This window comes from Fusarium sambucinum, chromosome III, assembly GCF_050947815.1.
Source record: "Fusarium sambucinum isolate potato_lamoka chromosome III, whole genome shotgun sequence".
Lineage (NCBI taxonomy): Eukaryota > Fungi > Ascomycota > Sordariomycetes > Hypocreales > Nectriaceae > Fusarium > Fusarium sambucinum.
Window position 1 is genome coordinate 1210572 of NC_139292.1, and position 21220 is coordinate 1231791.

Here is a 21220-nt window from a genome sequence, read left to right on the forward strand (position 1 = left end):
GAATGCTTAGGCTTCAACCTTGTTCTGCGGTACTACCAATATCGCGACTTTCCAATATTACCGCTTTTATCCCTACTTCGCGAACAATGAGTACAGACGGTGCTGTGAGGCCACCCCATGGTGGTCGGGTTGATGCGCCCGAGGAGATCAAGCAGGCTGAATTGAAACCTGCGCATGCGTTTATGTTTCCTCTGGGTTATAAAGATGCTGCGTATCAGTGGGTAAGACAGGCAATCGCTCGCAACGACCAAGGACTAACGTTTGCAGTGGACGAGTCTTGCCCCCCAGGCCGTCGAGCGCAACCTCCTAAGTCTAATGCCGCACCTTCGAGAAGCCAACGACAGTATTACAAACATCGACACACCCGAACGACCAGATCCTTTCGGTACGCGAGTATGGCGACGAACAATGGTTGAGCTCTCGGGTAAAAACCGCGCTCTGAACGAAGTCTCGGTCGAAAGAGTTGGAGAAAAAACAGAGGACGCTCTTGTCATGGTCCACGGATACGGTGCCGGTCTGGGTTTCTTCTACAAGAACTTCGAACCTATTTCTCGTATGCAAGGACTCAAGCTGTATGCGCTGGACATGCTGGGATGTGGAAATTCGTCTCGGCCCGCCTTCAAGATCCATGCGAAGAAAAAGGAGGATCAAGTTATGGAGGCAGAGGGTTGGTTTATTGATGCGCTGGAAGAGTGGCGAAAGGAACGAAAGCTGGAACAGTTCACCCTACTTGGCCATTCTCTCGGAGGTTATCTCGCCGTCTCGTACGCCATCAAGTATCCCGGCCGCCTCAAGAAGCTCATCCTAGCTTCTCCCGTCGGTATCCCAGCTAATCCCTACGCCGTCAACGCCGACATGCCCGAACCAAACACTTCCACAATTGAAGCCGAGATGATACAAGACCAGCAAAGCACCACCGACGAATCCGGCACTCTGTCAAAACACAAGCCTGCTTCCAACGTGCTTCGACGACCTCTGCCAGGTTGGTTCGTCTGGCTCTGGGATCAAAACATTTCCCCGTTTAGCATCGTCCGAATGAGCGGTCCCCTCGGTCCGCGATTCGTTTCGGGCTGGAGTTCCCGTCGCTTCAATCATCTCCCACCAGCTGAATCCCAAGCTCTGCACGACTACTCCTTCTCCATCTTCAAGCAAAAGGGTAGTGGCGAGTATGCTCTGGCTTATCTCCTCGCACCCGGCGCCTACGCCCGTCGACCCGCCATCAACCGTATCCATGAAGTCGGCCGTCAAACAATCCAACAGCCCGACGGCACCAAGCTCAAAGAAATGGGTATCCCTGTGGTTTTCATGTACGGAGAGAACGACTGGATGGACGTCGCTGGTGGATTTGCTTCCGAGGAAAAGTTGAACGCCGCAAAGCAAAAGGCTCTCGAGAATGCCACAGAGGAAGAAAAGAAGAGAGAGAACGGTAGTGCAAAGGTCCTTCTCGTTCCCAAGGCCGGACATCATCTCTACCTCGACAATCCCGAGGTCTTTAACGACATGATCCGCAAGGAGCTCGAAGAGACAAGACAAGCCGAGAAGAGACTAAAGTAGAGCACCTTCTGGGTTTTGAAATGCTGTTATGAGGGAAAAGAGACATGGAAAGATATTGGGCTGGCGTTTGATGGGTTCGACAAGGGCTGTGAAGACTATCTCACTGGCATGTTCGTTCCGCTATATAGACGGTTGATGATGACATATCGACATTTGGAATGGCGTTGCTTTTGTTTTTTATTCTTTTCTAGCTTGCTTTTAGATTTGCATATACCTATTTACCGCCTGCTTAGCATGGCGTATTCGAAGTAAATTGTACAATAAAGAAACAGTTCCTATTCCACCGTATTCAGTCACTTCAGGCAATTTGGGGTGGAGCATTGGGCTATCTATTTATTATACCTAAAGCTTTAGGTAGAGAGTGGCCTATCCAGCATGGCTCTTAATGTAAATTGTACAATTGAAACTCCCGAGTCTTGGGGTACAGAAATAAACAGCCTAAGAACTATAGTCCAAGTGTCATAAACTGACCCACCTATTTCGTCCCTTATACTTCGACGTCCCGAGGTGTTCCTCCACTGTTTTCAGTCACTTTGGGCAATTTAGGATGGAGGATTAGTTTATATTTAGTCTATTTATTTATTATACCCTAAGTTTTAAATAAAAGGTCTATAGGTTGATCAGATCAACCTCTGAGAAGTCGGGAGGCGCCCGACCGTACACAACCCGCACTTTACTATCAAGCGCAGTGCCTTCGTTACTAATCCAGATGTGCTCACTGTAAGCCTGTGTGCGCCGAATTTCATCCTCACTGACGCCCAGATCGTCGTGAGGGATCCAAACCGTTGGCCGGCGGGCCCGTAAGGCCTCGTGTTGAAATGCATGCCTAACAAGGGCATCCCTCTCGTCGGGGGTAAGGTCCTCGATTTCGTCATGGATACCGCCAAAAAGAGCCTCGCCGATGGCAAGCTGGGCCTCTACATCCTTTTGCCGATGCTTTTTTCGGTACTCAGAGGCCCTTTTATTCTTATCCCTAGCATGCTTGACGCCAGTGAACTTTGCGATTTGGTTGCCTCCGTCCTTGGCCCACGTGCCGACCTGCTTCATAGGTCGACGAACTGAGGCTAACCTTCGCATCTCAATGCCTTTCTCGGTTGTTGTGCCCTTCTCGCCCCTGTGATCCTCGGGCTCTTCTGCTAATAATTCGTCGTCATCCAATAGGCCAAGTCGTTGGTCTTGAGCTCTTTGGAAAGCCTGGTCACGAAGCACTGCCTCATCTTCAAAAGTGATAGGCAGATAGCGGAAAAGGGGCCCAAAGGAGTAGTTGAGGAGAACCTGGTACAAGATGGTGAGGATAAGAACAACAATCATGACAACGCCGTGAGGTGTGCAGACGTTCTTCTGGTTTTCATCCTCAACAAGGAAGAAAAGACCAGCCATGCAGAGTTCCATGAAGTAAATGCCGGTAAAGGTTTGGTTGATGGCTCGAGGATATAACACACCTCCAGTATCGTGCTCAAATCGGGTAACGTAGAGCATGGCATAGCGCTGAGCGAACCATAAGAGTGCAAAGGTGATGATCGCAAATAGAGCGATTAGTGGCGCGATGACGCAGTAGACAAGCCCAATACAGGCGAAGTTGGTATAAATAGGGAAGAATGCGCCCCATTTGACTTGGCGGAGGTTCGTGTTTCGCGACCACTTGCTTCGTGCAGTGCTGTCAAGAATTCTGGCAATAATGTACCACATTACTAGAGCGCCAAGCTGAAGCAAAGTGGCGGAGCTTGTCGACATGGCTTGCAGAATCATGTATGAAAAGAAGTAATTGGCCGCACTCGGCAAATTGTATGCCAACAGATCAAGAACATCCGAAACTGTTTTTAGCTGCTGAACATTGTCAAGCAGTTTGTCCAGTGATGCCGCAAAGAATGAAGCAATGGAGACGATGAGGAAGACTTGAATGAATAAAAAGGCAAAGTAGAAAATTTGCACAAACTCGACTCTCTGGGCACCCGTCTTGGCGCCTCTAAAGCCAGCGAGGAAGTCCAGAAAGATTGGGATTAGCACCAGCAGCAGACCGAGGAAGACTGCTGGCAAAACACCAGCAACGGCCTTGGCGATGTTGTGGACTGCTTCGTTATCTTTTAGGAAAGACAACCACTCGTTTGAGCTAATAAGACTATCGAGTTGACTCAGCGCAGCTGTCCAAGCCACAGGAATAGCCCAGAGAAAGATCATAGCAATGACGATGGCAAAGACGAATCCCGAGCGCAGCCACTCTTGCCACCAGGTGAACGCCATGTTATCCCAATCAACATCCTTGGGTGAAATTTCGTTCATTCGCGGGGCCATCTGCCTGGGTACGTGATGGATAACACTCTGGCAAGCCATATGAGCAGAAACTTGATGGTTGAATTGGATAAAGGCCGAGTTCATGAGAGGGAATCGTTCGGGATGTTGCTGATCCATTTCAATCTCCAAGTTGAGACGTGCCAGTTGTTCGCGACACCAATAAATTGTGTCGACCTTTTGCGTAACAAACGGTATCGGGAACAGCCAAGACTTTCCAAACATGGGAAGACGGTGAGTCGGTCGATCTTTCTTCTTAAGATATTTCTCCCACTCTGCAGGTTCCGCAGCTTCGTCGTACTCGGTGTCGTAGGCTGTAGGATAATCCAAGGGTTCAGCTTCAATTTCTGGGCCCACGAAAGGGAGAGCGTATTTGATTCTCTTCCAAAGAGGCTTGCTTTCGTTTGTCTTTTTCTGCTTGAATGCCTCTGAGACGTCTCCCTGAGGGACTGGCGAGGCATAAGCACCGGGAGGTGGCTTCCAGAACTGCCACCATTCGGCATCTTCCTTGCTGTAGATCTCGTCCATATCCTCAATCTTCCGGACCGTGTTGCCGACATTACCAACGCGGTTTGTTTTGGGATTTATCGCAGCCGTGCTTTCGCCGGAACGTCGCATACTATTTTGCGACTGGTTCTGTACACGGAGGGTGTCTGACGGAGAGTTGAGCTCATCGTCGTCCACCGAAGGTCGTCCTCGGTTCGAGGTCCTAGACGCATTCCTAGAGTGTGTAGCCTGCGATAATCCCACAAATCCGTTTGTTGTCTCTATCGTTTCGTCTACGTTGTTGCCAGCTTTTGACACAACACCCAGAATACCTTGTCCAACCTTGGCGAGTGGGTCACCCAGAAGGGGTACTTTGAACCCCCTCTTTTTATAGTCATGCCCATGAAGGTCCTCTGAATCATGGTTAAAGGGCTCGAGTTGTGATTCACGGACCCCAGCATCAACGCTATGAGGTACGTTATGTTGATCGCCAGCAGCAGTACCGGGACCATCTTGTGCCCGCCGTTGAGCCTCTGCGTCTTCGCGGGCATTCTTATCAGCCCTTTCCTGCTTAGTCAAGGCTTTCAGCTTCAACTCTTTTCGTCGTTTCTTTTCTTCGGCCTTTTGTTGCTTGAGTTGTGCCTTTTTGGCGTCTTTGATGAGATCTGTCTGAGCTTGCTCGAGTTGGAGATGAATATTGTTTCGTTCTTTGACCTTTTCCAACAGTGTTGACAAGTCCCGGTTTAGCCAGATATTTCTGATGCCTCCAGGGAAGACATCAAAGAGACCCATCAGGGCTTCTTCACTGAGCCATTTTGAAGGAATGGAGTTGACAAGAACAGTAGTGGCAGAAGCTCGCAGGCGGTGCTCGGCGCTTGTAAGCCAATCCTGTCGAACTTTGATGTATACCCGAAGCTCGAAGAAGAATACCGTGCATACCCAAATAACTACCAGGATAGCCATAAGGAGATGTGCTCCGTATCGACCCGAGTTCTTGGGGGCCACATTACCCCACGAAAGTGTGTCGAGACCTGTCGGTGTCCCGTTGCTCTCGTCGTCGTCGTCTGTCACGTCGACCTTTTGACCAACGCCGCCCACATAATTCAAGGGGATCAGAATAGGCATCACAACAGCTCCGATCGGCAGGAAGATGATGAGAAGAGTCTTGAGGTAGCGGAGGAAGAAATAGGCATCGAGACCGCACTTTTCGATGACTTCGCGGTCTCCGTAGTGCCATAACGTCTTTAACATCGCAAGTGGCTTGTTCGGGGGCGATTCGGTTCGTTCACGCTCGGGCACGAGGTAGGTCTTGGGTTTGAAGATGCGGGCCAGCTTGTTCCTTAGAATGAGAAAAAGGAGGATCTGCACAGCGAAAATGGCAACAGCCACTCCCACGGCTGTTAGGAAACTGACGATGCCGATACCTTTGTCCTTGTCTGCAGCGCTACTTTGGGAGGGAAGAGGGCCCGAATCTGTTGTCGTAGGCCCTAGAGATGATGTCGTCGTAGGCCCTGGGGTAGAGAATGCGGAGGATAGTAATGAGCTGACTATTGAACTGGTAATTGAAGCTGTGCCTGTCTCCGTCGCTGTGCCTGTTTCCGACGCCGAAGCGTCGGAATCTGTAGAAGACATGTTGAGGTCGGCCTAAGCTTTAGATTAGAGTGAGGTTGAGAAGGAGAACCCCAAGAGGGGGAAGACGTTGAAGGGACCTATTCGTAGGTACAATGTAAAGGTTCTGAATTAGAATGTTGAGTAACAGCTAGTCGATTGCGGCAGTGACAAGTCGTAACAATGTGATGAATGGAGATGTAACAGAAAGAAAAAAAGGATCTCAGGTTTGAGTTTCCAAGATATTTAGTGTTTGGGTCTAAGACCACACTATCAATCGTCTGGGCGCGTCATGACTGCCCAGTACCCCTGTCAGTGGATGGCGGCAACGAATTCCAGAATGGGACGAGCTTGGGACATGATTGGGCATTTTCGCTTACAATCTCGACAAAGGCTACAGGGGCCTTTAGTGGGACGGGGTTCTATTGGGTGGCAGAAAAGTTGGCTTGCCAAGTCTTAGGATACAAAATAAAGTGGCCTAAGAGTTATGGTCTAAGAAGCATAAACTGACCTAATAATTTTGTCCTCAGCACAGCCAAAAGTCTGTTCTTTTGACGCCCATGCTGAGCCGACAGGGTTATTTCCCCCCACGATAAAGGAAAAACTGGGCTTCAAGGGTGTATAATGACATCAGAGGCTTCATTGGTTCCTTTCTTCGCGCTGAAACAAGGTCTGGACCCCCCCTTTGTGCTGTAACGACTCTTCTCTGCATGTCTGGAATTCGTTGGTTCTCGTTGTCTTTGTAGACAGAAAACGGGCACTAGAAATAAATACAGAAATAGATTTTCTGAGCCGCGCGCTTCTTTGGTTTGCTTTGTTTAGACTCACCAACTATTATGAGTCCCTTTGTTGTTTTCGCTAAATTTACGCATACACTTTAGTGTCTATCCACCGCCTTTGGGTCTCATTTGTTAGGTCCCACCTTGAATTATTGGCAGCCTTGGAGTCTCAGACGATGCGGAATGTAACATCGAGATTGAATAAATTGGATACTAATGGACCCTTGGATACGGTACATGGTAATGTGACTAAATTATTCCGTCTACTGCCAGATCTTCTGCAGTGCCGAGGGTTGGAAAATGACCACTCATCTCCTTCAGTACGACACACCCTTTGAATGCCCAGGAGTTGCCAAGATCGGTTGTATACCGCTTGAGCCGTCTCAAATATCTCAACATATGTTGATAATCATTGGTCAGAGCGTATCGCAATCATCAGTCTTGGCAGTGGCTTCGTCGGACAACGTATCAGGGTACCAGAAGTTGGTTCTTAGGGGGTAAGAGACAAAATTAGTTATTCAGTTTGTGCAATTTAGGCCCTACTCTTAGCTTATTTATTTTTGCAGTCTAAAGCTTAGAGGTCCGCTACCCTATTGCCATTGTCCTCGACGAACAGTTATACTCGTTACTGTCCTCTACCTTATCTGCCTCAACACCAGGGCCTACGACAACAGATTCTAGCCCTATTCCATTGCAACTGCCAATAAAGGCAAACGCATCGACATCGGCAATGAGCCGGCTTCTTGGGTTGACCGGCTCCATATTTGTATTAGTAGTGGCGAGGTTCAACCTTAAATGAAGCTACTCTTTGACCCAGCAGGGTGGTCGGGACTAAGATAACACAATAAACAGTGACGATCATTACTCGGAACATGACATTAACGGCAATAACAGGCGTTTAACTTGCTGTCAATTTGCTTGACTGTGTTGTATTTACAGGGGTCGAGTATCACATTACCCTACGTCGCTATACAACAAGTCTGTTCTCGACACCAACAAACCCAAGTCTAACCAATCGATAACAAACAATTCAATTAACAAGTGAACAGATCAAAATACAATAGAAAATGCTATTTTAACCGCATACTGTTATTGCTCGGTGTATTCAACTCATCTGTCCTGGCTGTGCACTTGGTTCAGCCTCTTCACTTATACAGCTCTGACCATGTCCAAGCTGAACTACCAACTATTCCCAGGAACAACTTAGCATAATGACTTGTTCTCGATAATAACAAACAATGCCTTTGTAGATATTTGAGTGCATGGCTATAGAACAGAATGACGAGAACACTGCGAGATACGGGTATATAAGCCACATCTGGCGATCTACCGGTTTTCAACTTTCGATTCATCAAACTCAAGTCAACGACTACACCCATCTGCTAACAAGCCAACAACTAACAAGCCAACAACTAACACGAACTATCAACTAACGATCTTCAACCAGCAAAATGTCGTCCATAACTGAGACATACTTCCCTCACCTCCTGGAGATCCTTCAACGGGATCCCTCAGCTGCAGAGCGGCTGAAACTGGATTGTGGGATGTGCTTCGAAGAAATGACTACCGACGGGGTTGAAGGCTGTGAGCTCCCTGACGGCGAACTCGGTGTCGCCCATGTGGCTTACATTCTTCTGTGTGGGCATATCTTTGGCCTTTCTTGCATAGCGAGACACAGGCAACACACCTTTGATGAGCAGGTGTATGGCAGGAGTCACCACAAATGCCCAACATGCCGCCAACGCCAACATTTCATTCCATGCGGCTGCCCACACATCTTGGGGACGATGCTCCAAGTTCAGGAAGCCAACCGCCAGGAGATGCTGGACAATATCGAGAAGGTCAAGGGCATGGGTGATCGGTGTATCTCGTGCGGACTGAAGTCGTTCTCCAGCGCCCTAACGGAAGAAGTCGACCCGTTAGGAGGCGTTGACGCGGAAGATGGCGATTGGAATGATCCGTGGACGGGCTTTCAGCTAGTGATTAGAATGAACTTCCTGAAGCGCCCCGAGGATCTTCACTGGCGGCTTGATGCATTCCGCATCAAGAACCGACTGTATGCGCCATCGGACATAAGCGCAGATACGCGTCGTCGGCTGGACGACTATATTGATGAAATGTCTCCAGTGTTCTTTGCGAACATTCTGGAGTCCGGTGAAGGAGTTCATCGGATTTTAGCTGAGATCACCAAGACTGGGGATCGTGTCAGTACTCTCTTGTCACACCTTTAGGTGTAAGAGCTTCTCTACTAGATAGAGATCAGTAGCTGTGTAGGGGGGGGGTCGGTAAGTAAGTAGTCTACTGCAGGTCAGTGGTCTCGAGTGGTGGGAATTGGCAATAAGAATGTCACAAATGATGGGAAATTGGCGCAAGGTTTGTTTAGTTTGATAATGCAGGTCATTGTTTATCCATGTCTATTAATAAAAGTTTTTGTAAACTCCAAAGTGTTCTTTAGGGTGTCAGAAAAGAGATAAGAGTGAAGTTTATGCCATTTAGACTACATATCTTTATACCCGCACTTAAAAGACAACTTTCCTATTATCCCACTAGGTTGTGCAGACATCAATTTGGTTTTATATAAAGAAAGAAAAGCGCATATCATAAGTTAACCCTACTTATTTCATCCTTGATACTTTCAGCGGTTAATTGTTCTCATTCTCTGAAATCTATATAAAGAAAGGAAGGTACCGTACGGGCTGCACCACCCAAGAAATCACAAGTTCATCCCAACATCATCCATATCATGCCAATGTCTTCGCTCCCAATGGCGACTCACGACTCTCCTGCCACAGTCAACAACGTTACCCCCGCAGATTCAACGTGGTGGCCCCCCCTCAGAACCGCTCTGCTATCTGGAGAATTAAAGCCTGAAGACGTAAAAATTGACTGCGCGATCTGCTTGGATCGTTGTACAGTTCTCGGGCGCGAGGTGAAGGAGCACGGCCTCACTCATACTGCGGTTATCCTTCCCTGTGGGCACATCCTTGGTCATTCGTGCATCAACAAGCACCTGTGGCACCTTCTCAAAAAAGAAGGAAAGGCCAGATGCCCATTTTGCCGAGAAAAATTCCACCATACTGAGTGCGGTCATATCTGCTCGGTCTATTCGATACCACTCGACGAAGAGCTCACGAAGACTATACCGGAGATCCTTGGTCGTGGTGGCTCCATCTCAACCAAATGCCATGAATGTTGGCTACGCGGCCTTGCTGAAAACTTGAAAAGAACAATTCGCAAGCCGTACGGCAGCTGTACATTCCGCGATCAGCTTGAGATCTCGGTCACGACTAAAAAATCGGCGTATTGCACGCGAGAGAATGACGACGACGACCACTTCCAGCCTGTTAGGGTTCCGTTGGAATACTTTAATCACCTGAACAGCGCCATTGCTGACTTTCACCGCCGCCAATGGGACTCACATGGACGGACAATTATTAGAATGGAGATTTGGAAGCCTAAGAGACCAAATTAGTAGATCACTCTATGCCGTTTAGCCATAGTTCTTAGACTACTTATTTTTATGCCCTAATACTTAGAGGCTATTTTTTCTGCTACCCGGTAGCCTATGTCCAAATGCCTAACCGACCTCTAAGACTTGGGATATAAATGAATATTCTTTTCATAATCACTTTAGCTTTTGCCTAGGCCTTCTTCGTTTCCTCTAAGTTTTTAATAAACGTTAATCTATCTGTGCAGACTGAAGTTTTCCTTCCAAGGCGTGACTCATACGGCGTGAACCGTGGCGATGTATAGACAACACTAACTTCTTCCTCTTTCAACCTTAATTAACTGACAAGCTAACAATACTGCAAGTCAAAGACATTGAGATAAACTACTCCAGAAAGTAGTTAGTAGAGGCAAACATGAATAAAAATGCATAATGTAAAAGTGTAGTCTCAATAGTATAAGCTGACTTAGTAATTTAGTCTCTTACACTTCTGCGGTCAACCTTTCTTGACCTGAGGAGTGCTAAAGACGACCTCAGGGTTTCAGTAGATGACCATGAGGAGAACAGGAGACGAAGTTAGTGAAACAGTTTATGCTACTTAGATCAGCCTTCTTAAACTGTTTATTAGGTTAATCCAAGACTCAAAGCTAACCCTTCTGGTACAGTGACTGGGCAGAAGCCCCAACACAAGACCAAGCGTTCCAAAGAGCCCGAGACCAACGACTTGGCCTTTTGGATGACAAAGAATTAACAGAAATACCCGAGATTCCCAAGTCATGCCTAGCCAAAAGGGGCCCAAATCTTCTATTCATTTCTCCATCTTCACATCGACTTGAAACTCTTCTCGGACACCTCCAAGGTTAAAGTGTCCCCTTGAAAGACTGTTGAATGTTCTCAAAACTTTGATGACTACTTCCACTCAGTTAGTTGCGTCTCGATACTTTGGAACTTGAAGTCGTAATGTAAACCCATCTCTTATAAAGTTACTTAACAATACAGATGGCGCTTGACGAATTGCCTGCTAGAAGCATAAGGGATAGAATTTCATGAGATGACTAATGGCTACGTCTCCTACAACCTTGTCCCATACACTGGTTGCCTCTCCGACTTGATGACTCATTATACATAAACTGGAAGTCAAGTCTAAAATAGTTGAGAAATAATATTATTAGAACCGTGAATCTTTGGTTGCTCCGCAGCACAAATCACGCGCGTCTCAAATAGAGCATGTTGAGTCACTGTCTAAACTATGTATCTTCCAAGATACTGTCTTTTCAGTACCCAACACCTCAAAGTATGGCATCGTGATTGATTGAAGATTTGAAAAAAAAGTCTAGACTTGATACCAGGTGTGAGAGAAGTCTGCTATTGAGTTTGATATCAAATATTGAAGTATGTTGCCTCGTGTGCTGGGAGTCGACCAAGCGCTGGCCGTCTAATTGCCTAATTAGGTAATTTCTTCGGGACGTACCTCCGGAGGAATGTTGGCCACCCACACTTTTGTGAGTTAAAGTTAACGACATATAGTTTTTGAGGGGACCTATTCATGGATATTTTTCTGAACTTTGTCGAGGAATATTGCTCGTCTTTGAGCAAGAAAAATGTTTATTGCCATCTGCCTGGGTATATAACAAGACATATCCTCCCTCTGGTTCCAATTTCTTTTTCTTCTTTTCACAACAATACACAATCAATCACACTCATCTTCAAAAACCACTTCTACTCTCAAACATACACACACACATACACATCCTTACCTCTATCACTTCTACCCCTTACCACTACTTCTACCCTTGCCTCTATTACTTCTGCCCTTACCACTCACTACTTCTATCTACCCTTACCACTACTGCTACATTACCAGACCAAGTCTACTCATCACCATGTGTCTTTCTACAGAAAGTGCCGAGTTCAAGGCCAAGACCAAGGAGACCTATTGGCCCATTCTCAAGTCATCACTCTTGAATGGTGACCTCCGTATCGAAGACCTTGACCTGGATTGCCCTATCTGCTGGGATAACATGAGTGTCCCAACCGGAGATGAACATGCCGACGACCACGAAGCATCAATCCTCCCTTGTGGTCACATAATTGGCAAGTCTTGCGCACGAATTGGTCAGCTGAAAGCCTGCCCTAGCTGCCGTGCCGAAATTGTACACTCTGACTGCAGGCACCCCGTTGGAGGCAAGACCGTGCCAGGGAGTATCAAGATGATCAACTCTGTACCCCAAGTGCTGAGCAAGGGCGGCTGTATTTCCTCTTCCTGTCGCGATTGCCAGTTGCATTCGAGACTGGAAGACCTGCTGCAAGAGTTCATTGAGATGGACGAGGAATCTCAAACTCGCAAAGGCCTTCACACTCGCAGATTGGGCATATCGCTGAGAGCGGGCGGGCGCTACCTCAGTATCGGAGACTGCCCCAACGGTATGAAGCCCGTCTCGATCGATACCCCCAAGCATATCAGAATGCAGTGGCGTGCTTTCGAAGAGGGACAGATTTTTGTCGCGAATGAAGGGCTTGAGTGGTTCGATGACCCCATCGAAAATACAGAAATCCTGTGCTTCACCTTCCAGATGGCAAACATGGCGGCAATCATGGACATATATCACCACATTGACGCATATAGCTGTGGGGACAACAAGGGGAACGAAGACGAAGATGATTCATCCGAAGATGATTACGACGAAGATGATTACGACGAAGAGGTTGCTAGCTGGCAAATTCTGCTCTGCTAGATGCACACGAGATGTTGGCTGGTCGAGTTTCGGTTACGTCGATTTTGTTGAACTTCGAAGATTGAGATATTTGTATTGGGTCAAGTTTATGGGGATTCTATCACTATACCCAAAATATGTGGTGTTGTTTATTTGTATCTCAGTATCATACCTACCTATCTGGGAATACATTTTTCTTTCACTAGCATGAAACGTATACTTCTTTCTAGCACTTGTAAACCAAATGTAAAAATGTATCAAGTTAACACAGGATGTCCCACTCTCCTTTTGTTCGGTTGTTCTCCCATTGTCTTCTACTTCATCTCCGGGTCGAGTGTATTTGAACAATTGGGGCTCAGATTGCAGAATGCCCTTGGCCTCCCCAACAAATGTGTTGTTGTTATTGAATTGTTTAACGCCGGGAGCGTCCTACTAAGGACATAGGGCGTCTAGCTAGATACAACGTTTACATATGGGTTACCTCCGTCTGTAATTATTCCCAACAAATGTGATTCACGCTCGTGAACGTTTGAATGGTACGTATTAGGAAGTGACTCAGTATAGGTGGGAGTTTCTTGACATCAGGCTTTGAACATCACAGCTACGTGCCATAGTTCACATGGAACGCAACTTTGCAATGAACAACAATAGATCTAAGTTTACTAAACAATTCTCTTGTTCTAAAATTACAAGGAAAGTTCAATATTCTGCGTGTATTTGTTGAGTTAATGTCTTTTTGTGGCGCGCCCTATACTGTTACGCGCGAGCCACGCACGTTATGACACATCTTCCAGCCTCAAGAGCAAGTTTATTTCATAGTCTGTAGTCATTAGACTTTGTACAAACTGGATTTGTGGTGATTCCTGCTTAATGTTAGAACCTAGGAGCTTCTTTGCAAACCTAATCAGTAATATCTTACGCGGCGAACGAGACTTTGAAGAATTCGTCTATATAAACCCGGCTTGTTCCCTTTGCTCTCGAGTTCTGATCTTTCCTCCTTCACCACACTTCAATCCAGCTTAGCTCTACACTTGTACTTCTACACTTGTATCCATACACTTGTATCCATACACTTGTATCCATACACTTGTACTTCTACACCTCCAAGTCGATATCTTTCAGCATCAGCCATACTGATCTATCTACCTTTACTCTTTATTACTCTACCAACCGTCACCTCTACATCTACCTCTATCTATCTCTACTATCAACATGTCCGCCATTACATCCCCCACCATGAGCGACATGAGTACCGAGGTCAACTGGCCCATTCTCAAGTCTTACATTGAGGAAGACAAGGTCACTTTTGAGGATCTGAAGCTGCCATGTGGTATCTGTTATGACACAATGACAGTACTTCCTCACCAGCACCAGGAAGATGACAATCACAACACACACAATGCTGTGATCTTCCCATGTGGACACATCTTCGGAAAGTCATGCATTGAAGAAGCCTTTGGCGAAAACTCTTCTCTCAGTTCCGTTTGCTTCGCTTGCAGAACAGACCTCACCCACCCTAAGTGCGGGCACACCAACTTCGGCAAGCCCATGCCCAACAGAAAAGAGGATTTCTGCACCATCCCAGCAACCCTCTCAAAGAATGGTCTAATCCCCCAGAATTGCGGCACATGTATTATAAACAAGATCATCCGAGAGTTGCAGGACTACGCCCGGGAGCTCAATAAAGAACCCACCAACAATCAGTATCTGGTGCTTTCCTACCAGACGTCACCTAATACTGAACCCACCTTCTGTTGGCCGTTCGATACCGACTTGAAGCAATATGACAACCTTGTTGAGTGTCAGCCCCCCATCGGAACTCAACGGACCCTGAAGGGCTTTGAAGTGGCGCAGAGATTCGTTGATCTTGACTTGTCCTGGGTTGACGAACCCATATCCGACTACAAGTTCCGTTTCTACATGTGGACGCCTCCTGCCGAGGATATGGCTGTGGTTGAATTGTGTTCTGAGTTCAGCAAGCTACAGTTTCAGCCAAAAGTACAGAATCACTCCATCATATCAATGTTCTACGAGCTCATGGAGAAGTCGGGTATCGAAGACGAAGATGAAGATGAAGATGAAGAGTAATCTTTTGAATTTGGTCAATTTTATGGGAGAGAAATTGTTTCAACGGCGTTAATTGTTTGGGAGAAGTGGGTTTTGTATTATTATACCCAGAAATTTATTCTCTTTATTCCTCAATATTGAGACACTTTCACTGCTGGTTGTGTATTCAATTTTGTTTATAACTACTTGGATTTACATACTTGAATTGAATCACACTCTACATCAAACTAAACAAACCTTGCTAATTGATCATTTAGAGTGACCTAAATTATATCACTTGTAGTGCCCAAACGTAGCTACTGACCGAGGCTTTGTCTGTACCCAAGATGACAGACTCAGCACCAGAATTTTATAGACATCTTCTGTGAGACAACTAAGGAGTCGAGTAATATCGCGGACGATGAGAACGTAAAGTAATTGACACGGGGAGTGGTTTCTTTAAGAAATGAGTTTAACAGGCCTTCAAGTAACTCCAAGTAATCATCCTAGTAATACATAAGACATAAACATATACCATGACATAAGAATTCTCCAAATCATTTATCATTTCCTGATTTCCAGACCATAACAATCACACTGTCTTTAGTCTCTCCCTCTTCTTCACCCCATCTCTTCCTCAAGGCGGGTTCATCCAGAGCACCTCTCTTGACATATGCCTGCCACACATCACCGTTGGGCGTCGTGACAGAATCCATCAACCTCCACACGTTGCGCCGTCCCGTCCAGAAAAGCATCTTTCGATCAGCCTTGTCCTCTTTGAGTTTGACAGGGCCGATGAGAGATCGATGGGTACTTCCGACGGTAGGGAGGGGCATGTCCGATAGATGGATGCCGTCGGGGTACTCTGTTATCGTGTAGCCGTTGACTAGAACCCAATTGTCGCGGAAGCGGTACCGTTGGAGGAAACAAGCTTCGCCACAGACGTCAGTGACGAGATGTGCTTGGCTGGGTGTGAGGTGGTGTCGTTCTTCGTAGTCATGCAACGCCAATGGCTGAACTCCTGTCTCGTAACTATCCAAATGTGAAGAGTACAGGTCGTTGTCCTTGGGCGAATAAAAGCTTGGAAGGATACGCATCTTGGCCTTGGTGTGTTTGGCCATGCAGTCCTGAAGAAGGTTATCCCAGAGCTGTGTGTTGGTAGGGTCGGATGGGACATCGTTGGAACACGGCAGCTCTGGGATTCGCGATATAGCAGATTGTGTAAGAAAGACGGCTCCTCCACCGTACGTAGTCATGTATCCCTCGCCAATAGCCCAATCTCCTCTCTCACTCGGTAAGCCGACGTAAAGCTCCTTTTCAGTTTTATACGCAGAAAGGCGTTCCTGAAGATGAGCTAGATTGGGGAGAAAGATATCCTCATCCAGAATACCGTACCACTTCTTCGCCTGTCCCTTTTGAGCAAGTGTAGCACTGTGCTTCTTGACCGTCTCGATCATGTTAAAGTATCTCTTTGCAGTAGACATCTGACCCTCAGAGTAGGTGACGTGAGCATCAATGCCAAAGGATGCAAGAACTTCGGCCAGTTTGTTGGCTTGCTGGTGGTGACCCTGGTCAAGAACAAGCAAGAAACTCGCTCCATTGCCCTTTTTATTTCCACCCGTCATCCACCTCGCCCAATCTTTGGCAACAGCGTAGTCGTCTCTGACAACTCGATCATAACTTGCCGAAACAGCAAACAGAAAGGCTGACGCATCAACCTGCTTAGGTCGTGGTCCTCCAAGAACAGGAAGAGTAAGTTCCTGACGAACCACCAGATTCCTTTTCTCAGGCACCTTGGTATCGATAACTCGAGGTTGATTTGAATGAAAGTCTGTGTCAATTTCCGTGACCGATGTCCGTTCAGAGTCCAGCTCCGAGGTACGAATTCTCCACGCGGTCCATGAAGTCTGACTCGACAGACCAATCTTTTGCTTCAGCCGCTCCAAGTACTGTTCTTCCGGAACTGGTCCGGTGATTGCGATTTCGATGTCGTTGTTTTCTCGAGGCCAGTTCAACTTGACCTGGAAGAAGAGAATGACCAGAACCGCAACCAGGAGGAACTGGACCACTCTACGTGGCAAGGTCGGTGAAGAAATCATGGTGATAGATCGTTGCCGACGACGATATCAATAAGCAGCAAAAAGAATGACTTGGGTGGGTATAAATGAGTGTAGTGGGTTAAAACAAAGACATGATCACGTAGTGTAGAGACAGACAGACTTGGGCTTGGTCAGACGCAAAAACAAAAGGTCGGATTTGAGGCACAGCGAGAGATTTAAGTAAATTAACCTACGCTTGGATGATCACTGTCACAATGCCCTTGTCTAGTGTAAATGGCCACAGTGGGGGTGTCGTCCTTAGGATCAAAGCAACATGAAGCTATGTCGTCGAGGTATCAGAAATGGTGCTATCAAATTCTAGGATGTCAAAATTACATGACCAGAGTCTTGATGGGAAATTGCATAAGTTGACTCACTAATTTTGTGTCTTATGCTTACTGTAGCCAACTTTTCTGATACCACGAGGGGCACCCTAGAAGACAATCCCTGGTCGCACCACGTCAATAACGGTTAAAGAGGGGAACGCCAAGGCAAGCAATTAAACCGTGACATGCGCCTTTAGATGATCAGTGGGCAGCCCCGGGTCTCAGGTTACAAGCGAACAAGAAACAACAGTAGTCTGTATCAGAATTGCAGATCTGTTTACTTGAAGTGACTCCTATCCTTCCAATTCCCATTGCATTGACGTCTCCATCTCGATGGACAGTGATACAGGCGCTGCTGGCGGTAAGCCCATATGACGGGGTAAGGACTGGGATGTTGGGTAGTAATTTAATCTTGCTCAATTATCCAAGCTAATGCAGGTACACCAAGTTCGATTTGCCGGTAATTTATCTGATAAGCGGCCAGGCTAGGAAATGACCGCACCATGTTGAAGATTCAGCCCTTGTATCATTCGCCAATTTTGGTCACTGGACCCTTCTCTTCCGTTTCTTCTTTAGGCGTAGTGTTTCGCGACTGAGTTTGATGCGGTGTGATAGGTTCCTTGTCCAGCGAAGTCTTGGACTTTGTTGGTGTTATGGAGTCTTTCGGTTCCTTCCCTTGTGTTGGTGTCTTTGGTTGGTGCATGCGCTGCCCTGGAGGTACACCTTGACTTGGGATATAAGCCGCAGGCACATTCACTTCCACAGTTGTTTTCGCGTGATGAAAGCGGTCATAGCATTCGGCGAGAGCTTCATTGGCAGTCTTTCCGGCGTGCACCAAGCCAGTAATGAGAATTTCTCGAATATGGTCTTCAACTCGCTCGAACTCTGCTTTGTCGTATCGATATCGATCAGGCAAACCGCTGTGAGTAAAGAGGGCCAGCAAACCCGCAAGGACTGTATTCGACGCGCCAAGAATAGTGATGGGTGTACCTTTCTCCAAACTCATAGGCCCAAGGGCAGTCAAAGCAGCGCCGATGATCAATTGAACAATCAACAGAATCCAGCGAACATAAGAGCTGAAGTGATATGAGTAGTGACAGATTGTACGACGATAGACTGTGTCACGATACAGGCCTGGCGGCAGACCCTTTGGAGGCCAGAATGAATTGGTTGGACTGACCGGCGCATCGTGTTCCTTGTCACGAATTCCTCCAACTCCATATGCGAAGAACTTCCATTCTGTATGCGACAGGTTTCGGTATTCAAGAGTTTCCATCGGTATCGGATACGGGTATTTTGGGTTGTTGGTTTGGTCTTCGCAGTTGGAGTTGGGGGTTTGGGGTTGAGAGGAATCCAGGTACAGCAGCTCCATTGGGGTCCTGGGGACGGGTATTACCGACATGATCAAGTTCAAGGTTTGAGGCGTTCGGGTAACGGCAGGTCGATCGAGGAGCGGACTGGTTCAGAAAGTTGGAGGCGTCGGATCTGGCAGAGATTCGGTACGTACAGAGGAAAGGAATGCTGAGAAACTTAGGACATGGTCGAGACCGACGAATCCGAGATTGAAGGTAGCGCAGGGATAGTTAGGTAGGTTTGAAGGTCAAAAGGTGAAGTTGTTGAATGTTCGATGGTGGAAGTCATTGGTACTACACTTTCTGATTCTCCTCCCTTGCGTAGAATCATCTCGCGTCACCACAATCTTAGCCAGCAAGAACAACGTCTATAGCCTGTAACATTAAAAAATCATAACCTATGTTCATTAAATCTCGACGCAGTGTTGGGCTATAATCTTTAGCATGTGTGGTGAACAACAGTGTGTCACTTGTTCTGGTTGCTCTGTACATCACTTGAAAGCTCTCAGCATGCTGTACCGAAAGAGTTCCTTGAATGCAATAAATTCGCAATAAACGAATATACCAATTCTATATTCATTTTGATTTGTACATGTTCTTCATCACCGAAGCATACCTAACAGCCGTTGTCATCCTCCAATGTACTGAACTGTAGAACCAACTGAGAAACGCCACTCCAGTCCCATGATACAATTCCTAACCGCTAGCAGAGTGTAATCAAGAATCCTGAATAAGAGTAGGAATATCATCCACCTGAGCCTCGCCGTTCAAAATGGCGTTGACAGCTGTAAACAGAGGATACTCCGACTCGAGACCTCGAGCCTTGAGGAAACTGTTCACCTCCTCAGCAGTGGTGGTACCCTGAATCTTTTGACCGTTCAGCTCCTGTTTCTCGACTTCTTGAACGCTGATGCCCTTCTGGACAGCCATCTTGGCACATCGGAAGTTACGGCCTCCAGAGCAGGATGTGATCAAATCGGCGACACCGGCAGATGACTCTGTAAAGGTAGCGGTGTGCACGGTCTCTCCGAAAAACTCCTTGCCAAATTTGACCATCTCCATGAGTCCAACTCGCATAATGGCTGCCTTGGCGTTGTCACCCCAGCCTCGACCGTCAACAAAACCAGCTGCCAGAGCAACAACGTTCTTCAACGCTCCGCTCAGAGATACACCAGCGACGTCGGAAACCATCTGGACGTGGAAGTAAGGTCGGTGGAACAGTGTTCGGAAGCAGTGCTGATCCAGAGGGGGGTACTCGGCGGGCATGGCGATCAGCTTTGTCTTGGATGTTCGACCGCGCACGTCCTTATGATGCGCTTCAGGAAGATCGCCAATTGTTGGGTTGGGGCTACCGGAGCGAGGTGTAGGGGCTCTGCTGTTATCGAGAGCAGGAGGATCATAAGCGATGGTTGTCTCTGACCACTTCTCCTCAGCAATCTCTCGGGCCAGGTTGGCACCACTTAGGGCACCACAGTAGATTCCCAGTCCATCACCAATCCACTCGCTGAACAAGCTAATGTCCGTGTCCGTAACGTTGACACCCTTGATACAGCTGATTCCTCGAGCAAAGGGGAGAATGTGTCCGTTGATCTGCTTACAGACGTTTGCGATAAACTGGTGGGGCAGGTTGAAAACAAGGATGGTAGAGTCCTTGACGGCGTCGCGGATGTCGGGGTTGGCGATGAGGTTTGTGGGCAGAGGAATGCCTGGTAGGTACTTGACGTTTTCGTGGTGCTTGTTGATGACCTCTGTGAGCTTTTGGGGTGCATCGCCGTTGGCTTCGTCATAAAGTTTGGATTCCTTGGGAATCGTCACGTCCTCCTCGTAGACCCACATCTGGACATCTTCCTCAAAGAGTTCTTTGTTGCAGCGGGTGTTTTCAGCGACGATCTTGGCAATGGTTGAGCCCCTATTGCGAACTGTTAGTCAATTGGTTCGATAAGAAATCGGCAGCGTGTTCGTACCAGTTGCCGGATCCCACAATGGTCACCTTGTGCTTCTTTGAAGGAGCGCCCAAGCTCGCCATTTTGCCTGATGTTGCTGAAGAATAAGTACGTGTACAAGAGGGTATTCTGGATGTTATGGACAAGACAAAAGACGAGCGCACGATGAGTGAACGAATCATAGAATAAGGGGCGAGAAGAAAATAGGTGCGAAAAGGTGGGAGCTGAAAGCTTTATGACTGAGGGGTCAACTAGAGCTGATGTCCGAAGGACTGGAGCTTTCCAGGTTGTTGAACCCTGGAGCCAGCCACAATGACGCATGGCAGAAAGATATGCGTGACACCGCCTACTTTGAAAGGTAAAGCGTCCCATCAAAACCCCATTGATATCCGTGATAATGGAGCTGAAGCAATCTCGACTTTGTTTGCGCCGAGGGGTAATTCTTCACATGCTTGTGGGAGCTCAATTGGTATAGTGGTTGCAGCTCAATTCGAAGCCATTGTTCTTACGCTATAGACATATGGTGTATAAACAACGTCTAATTGTATTGTATCATACTATAGAAAAGTTCCATGT

At 47.2% G+C, this 21220-nt stretch overlaps 9 protein-coding genes across 9 annotated transcripts; 5 read left to right on the forward strand and 4 right to left on the reverse strand.

Moving 5' to 3' along the window:
* Positions 1-86: 86 nt before the first annotated feature.
* FSST1_010602 (Alpha/Beta hydrolase protein) lies at positions 87-1554 on the forward strand (the record flags this gene model as incomplete). Its single annotated transcript, XM_083233651.1, has 2 exons — positions 87-221; positions 268-1554. 2 exons carry the CDS (start codon positions 87-89, stop codon positions 1552-1554), a joined length of 1422 nt encoding a protein of 473 aa, XP_083080298.1.
* Positions 1555-2163: 609 nt separating this feature from the next.
* Positions 2164-5961, reverse strand: FSST1_010603 (uncharacterized protein; the record flags this gene model as incomplete). The annotated part of the gene is made up of 1 exon (XM_083233652.1): positions 2164-5961. One exon carries the CDS (start codon positions 5959-5961, stop codon positions 2164-2166), a length of 3798 nt encoding a protein of 1265 aa, XP_083080299.1.
* Positions 5962-8167: 2206 nt separating this feature from the next.
* FSST1_010604 (uncharacterized protein) lies at positions 8168-8947 on the forward strand (the record flags this gene model as incomplete). The annotated part of the gene is made up of 1 exon (XM_083233653.1): positions 8168-8947. One exon carries the CDS (start codon positions 8168-8170, stop codon positions 8945-8947), a length of 780 nt encoding a protein of 259 aa, XP_083080300.1.
* A 533-nt stretch (positions 8948-9480) lies between these two features.
* On the forward strand, positions 9481-10188 carry FSST1_010605 (uncharacterized protein; the record flags this gene model as incomplete). The annotated part of the gene is made up of 1 exon (XM_083233654.1): positions 9481-10188. One exon carries the CDS (start codon positions 9481-9483, stop codon positions 10186-10188), a length of 708 nt encoding a protein of 235 aa, XP_083080301.1.
* Positions 10189-12047: 1859 nt separating this feature from the next.
* Positions 12048-12899, forward strand: FSST1_010606 (uncharacterized protein; the record flags this gene model as incomplete). Its single annotated transcript, XM_083233655.1, has 1 exon — positions 12048-12899. The coding sequence occupies one exon, from the start codon at positions 12048-12050 to the stop codon at positions 12897-12899; it is 852 nt and encodes a 283-aa protein (XP_083080302.1).
* A 1191-nt stretch (positions 12900-14090) lies between these two features.
* On the forward strand, positions 14091-14966 carry FSST1_010607 (uncharacterized protein; the record flags this gene model as incomplete). Its single annotated transcript, XM_083233656.1, has 1 exon — positions 14091-14966. One exon carries the CDS (start codon positions 14091-14093, stop codon positions 14964-14966), a length of 876 nt encoding a protein of 291 aa, XP_083080303.1.
* A 515-nt stretch (positions 14967-15481) lies between these two features.
* On the reverse strand, positions 15482-17023 carry FSST1_010608 (uncharacterized protein; the record flags this gene model as incomplete). The annotated part of the gene is made up of 1 exon (XM_083233657.1): positions 15482-17023. One exon carries the CDS (start codon positions 17021-17023, stop codon positions 15482-15484), a length of 1542 nt encoding a protein of 513 aa, XP_083080304.1.
* An 852-nt stretch (positions 17024-17875) lies between these two features.
* FSST1_010609 (uncharacterized protein) lies at positions 17876-18751 on the reverse strand (the record flags this gene model as incomplete). The annotated part of the gene is made up of 1 exon (XM_083233658.1): positions 17876-18751. One exon carries the CDS (start codon positions 18749-18751, stop codon positions 17876-17878), a length of 876 nt encoding a protein of 291 aa, XP_083080305.1.
* A 667-nt stretch (positions 18752-19418) lies between these two features.
* On the reverse strand, positions 19419-20727 carry FSST1_010610 (NAD-dependent glycerol-3-phosphate dehydrogenase N-terminus-domain-containing protein; the record flags this gene model as incomplete). The annotated part of the gene is made up of 2 exons (XM_083233659.1): positions 19419-20610; positions 20666-20727. 2 exons carry the CDS (start codon positions 20725-20727, stop codon positions 19419-19421), a joined length of 1254 nt encoding a protein of 417 aa, XP_083080306.1.
* Positions 20728-21220: the final 493 nt, after the last annotated feature.